This window comes from Atta colombica, unplaced genomic scaffold (assembly GCF_001594045.1).
Source record: "Atta colombica isolate Treedump-2 unplaced genomic scaffold, Acol1.0 scaffold141, whole genome shotgun sequence".
Taxonomy (NCBI): domain Eukaryota; kingdom Metazoa; phylum Arthropoda; class Insecta; order Hymenoptera; family Formicidae; genus Atta; species Atta colombica.
The window spans coordinates 1256151-1260034 of NW_017259230.1; the positions used below are offsets into that span (position 1 = coordinate 1256151).

Consider the following 3884-nt stretch of genomic DNA (forward strand, 5'->3'; position numbering starts at 1 on the left):
TTAATTTATATTTTTACGTGCAATTTATTAATTACAATTATTTGCATCGGAAATTTGTAATTTTTGAAACGGGAACCTAAGACGCGATGATAGTCTCTAATGCTGAGCTATAATCGCACGCTTGTCTAGATACTTTAGCATGATAGTTACAGAAACATTTTTGGATTAAATTACATAGATTCTTAAATTGTTACATTTACTATATAACTTACTATATAACTTAAGTATCGTTTTTAATCCTAAATTTTAGATTACTTGCCTGATATAGATATCCTATATTTCTCTATTACTTTTATCATATAATTTTATTATCGTTTTTAAACAATTTCTATCTGGTTCGTTTTATGAAAATTAATAATTAATAATTAATAATTAATAATATCCTGTCTAATATCGTGTCATAAATTTCAGATTATTTATCTAAAATATTTGATAGATTTTCTATATATATATATATTTCTGTATCATTTTTATCAGCTCAGATATCGTTTTCAATCAATTTCTATCAAAATAATATTCTTAATAATATTCTTTCGTATTTTTAGTTCATAAATTGTAGAATAAAATTTAATCGTAACTGAAATTTACGATTAAAAAAGGACATGGTAGAATATGACTAATTTTGATAAAACAGGACTAAAATAATTGATTAAAACCGACATTTAAGTTGTATGACAAAAATGATACGGAAATAAAGGAAATATGTCTCGACTTTAGACGAATAATCTGAAATTTACGATTGAAAAACGATAGCATATTATTAATTTTAATAAAATATGATCAGATAAAAATAGATTCAAAATCTAGGCTATAACAAAAAACATAGGCTATATAACGAAGACGATAGACAAATATAGAAAATTTACAAATATAGCAAATAAGTAATCTAAAAAAAATTTACAATTAAAAATAATATTTAAACTGTATAATAAAAACGATATAATGTCTCTAAGAGATTATATAATTTAACCCAGAAATGTCCGTATATGTTACACAAGATATATGTTATGATTACAATAAGATAAATATCATGGAAAAATTATCTTATTTTATTGACAATATAATGGCAATATAATGTGACATTTTTAGGTTATTAAATAATTATTCAATAACCTAAATGAATAATTAATTAGATAACAACACGGTAGGATAATTTTTCTATAACGTCTATCTTATTTAAACATACATAGAACATAACATACATTAATCCGTTTTCGGAAATTATATAGATTCTAAATTATATAGATTCGTATAAATCATATTGTTGTTTATCTTATTAAATAGATAATGTTACAGAGAAGTTGTATACAATTAATTATTGTATCATTTAAATAAGATAAGATATAAAACGATAAATTTTACCATGTATGCTTTATTATGATGAAAGCGAAATAAAATTGTTCAATGATGAATTTGAAGAATGTCACATTATATTGATAGACGATAGATTACGATAATTTTTTTATTAAAAAAATCGGTCTTATTCAAACATAGAGACATATTTGGATTAAATTATAGATTATAGATAATAATTATAGATAATAATTATAGATAATTATAGATTCGTATAAACATCCTTTCGTTTATTTCTTATTAATCTTATTTAATAGTGATAGAATTATATAGAAAAACTTGTGATCTCTCGTAAATTCTATTCTCGTTGATTTAATATAAGATGTAAAAAAATAGAAATTTATAACTTTTTATCTATCGTGATTTTAATCACCTATCGTGATGTCCGATAGGTACGATAGGTTCTGACAAAAATTATATGACATTTCTATCAGATTTCTTTAAATTTCTATCGTTTTTTATTGAATTTTTTAACAAGAGGCATATAATAGTGCAGACAGTTAAACATGGTGAATCCAGCAAAGTACATTTCTTCAAACGAGATGCAAAAATGCATCATATCAAGAGTAATAAAAGAGTTTATCAAAAACCTAAAAAGTATATCTGGAATATGTATGGATGTTGGTTGTGGTCCCGGAGACATAACAAATAATATCCTTCTACCATCTCTTGATTTAAATTCTGTAATAATAGGTAAGAAGTAACAAATATTACAAATATGACAACATAATGTGGTGGAAAAATTATTCCTTAATTCAATGAGGTACTGATGTATACCTGTAGGTACTGATATTCAGATGACCATGATTGAATATGCGAAGAAAGTGTATAGTCACAATACTCGTCTCAAATTCGAAATGTTGGACATTCAAACTAAAAACTTACCTGAAAAATATATTTCTAAGTTTAATCACATATTTTCATTTTTTACTTTGCATTGGTGCAATGAACTCAGGTAAAAAAGTTGTTAAATAGGTGTAAATTTATCTTCTAAACTTATAATTTTATAGAAAAACAGTCAAAATATATAATTTATATTATATATATTTACTAGGAAACATATTCATATATAATTATCATTTTTAATGATATGTATTCTAATTTTTAATGATATGTATTCTTATTTTTAAACTATTATAAAATAAAAGAATGCTAGATGAATATGTTTTGAAGAAAAATGTTTCATAAAATTTAAAGAAATTATCGCGCTACTTCTTAGTCAATAGACGGTTTATTCATAGTAATACGTAAAACAATTAAAATAATGAAATAAAAAGTACTAACAATATCTTATGCCATTATACATAATATATAAATAATTATTGTTTATTTTATGTTATTAAATATTTTCAAAATGACAAAATAAAAGTTGTAAGATGCTCATTTGATACATATGCATCGTCCATTTGACATATTAGGTGCAGTAAAAAGAAATCCATTATTTTTCCATTCAATTTCATGCAAAAATAATGGATTTCTGTTTACTACACCTAATATATTTTATATTAGCTTTTTCATTGAAGAATATAAATTTCTTGTAAATTGTATCAATCTAAATGATTGTAAACTGATCAATTTAAATGAAACTTTACGAGAACATACTTAAGTATTTATTTTATAATTATAACAATTTTTTAATTGCTGTTTTATATGCAAGTGTCTCAATTTAAAAAATAATAACTATAGAATAAGGTTATACCTTCAACTTGTAATGTAAAATTCTATAAATTTAGGATTAAATATCTTCAAAATAGTACGATAAAAGTCAATGAAATTTTTTTTAGATATTATTGACATTATTAACATTTGTATTACATCGATATTATAAACTTCTCTTATAGTTCATCAAAAGCAAGAACTTCTTTAACCAAAGTTATTAGATGTGATTCGATAACATAAATAAGAAAGAGCATACAACTATATGCAAGATGTTTTTCGCACAAGTCATACATTTAAAATTAATTACAGTAAATACGTTTATTTTGCATATCGCGACGTGCATTTATAAAAAATGTTTCATTCTAATTCGGTATTTTAAAAGTTGTTAATAAAATACCGCACTATATTGATTCTTTTCAAAAAAATATTGTAACACATGTATTATAATATAAATTGATAACATTTCTTTGTTATAACAGGAAAGTATTTGAAAATATATACTGCATGCTTCAACCTGGTGGAACTATGCTTATACTGTTTCCAATTCATCATGTAATATTTGATGTGCTTAAGAATATTGCACATAATTTCCGTTTTGCGCCTTACTTACAGGTAATTTATACATTTTATATTTGTTTGCAGTTTTTCAGTGAAAATATTAATCATTATTTTTGCACAGAATCTAAATAAATACATACCATTATTTTATAATTTGGCCCTACCTAATGAAGATCTGAAAGACTTACTTGAAAGTATCGGCTTTAACGTTCAACATTGCAAGCTTTGGGAAGATTTTTTCGATATAAATACAGATGTATTTCTAAGTTAGTTTAGTCTTTAGTTATTGATATATATATATATATATATATATA

General features: G+C 23.1%; 1 protein-coding gene across 1 annotated transcript; it reads left to right on the forward strand.

The window, feature by feature from the left end:
- The first annotated feature begins 1859 nt into the window (after window positions 1-1859).
- On the forward strand, window positions 1860-3841 carry LOC108684941 (juvenile hormone acid O-methyltransferase-like). The gene is made up of 4 exons (XM_018189488.1): window positions 1860-2046; window positions 2137-2308; window positions 3492-3624; window positions 3692-3841. The coding sequence occupies exons 1-4, from the start codon at window positions 1860-1862 to the stop codon at window positions 3839-3841; spliced, it is 642 nt and encodes a 213-aa protein (XP_018044977.1).
- Window positions 3842-3884: the final 43 nt, after the last annotated feature.

What these genes read in the sequence shown, in the direction of transcription:
- LOC108684941 (XM_018189488.1), top strand. Translation starts at nt 1,860, where the DNA reads ATGGTGAATCCAGCAAAGTACATTTCTTCAAACGAGATGCAAAAATGC. An exon ending in CATTGGTGCAATGAACTCAG is followed by an intron (nt 2,309 to 3,491) that starts GTAAAAAAGTTG and finishes TTGTTATAACAG; the next exon opens with GAAAGTATTTGAAAATATAT. An exon ending in GTTTTGCGCCTTACTTACAG is followed by an intron (nt 3,625 to 3,691) that starts GTAATTTATACA and finishes ATTTTTGCACAG; the next exon opens with AATCTAAATAAATACATACC.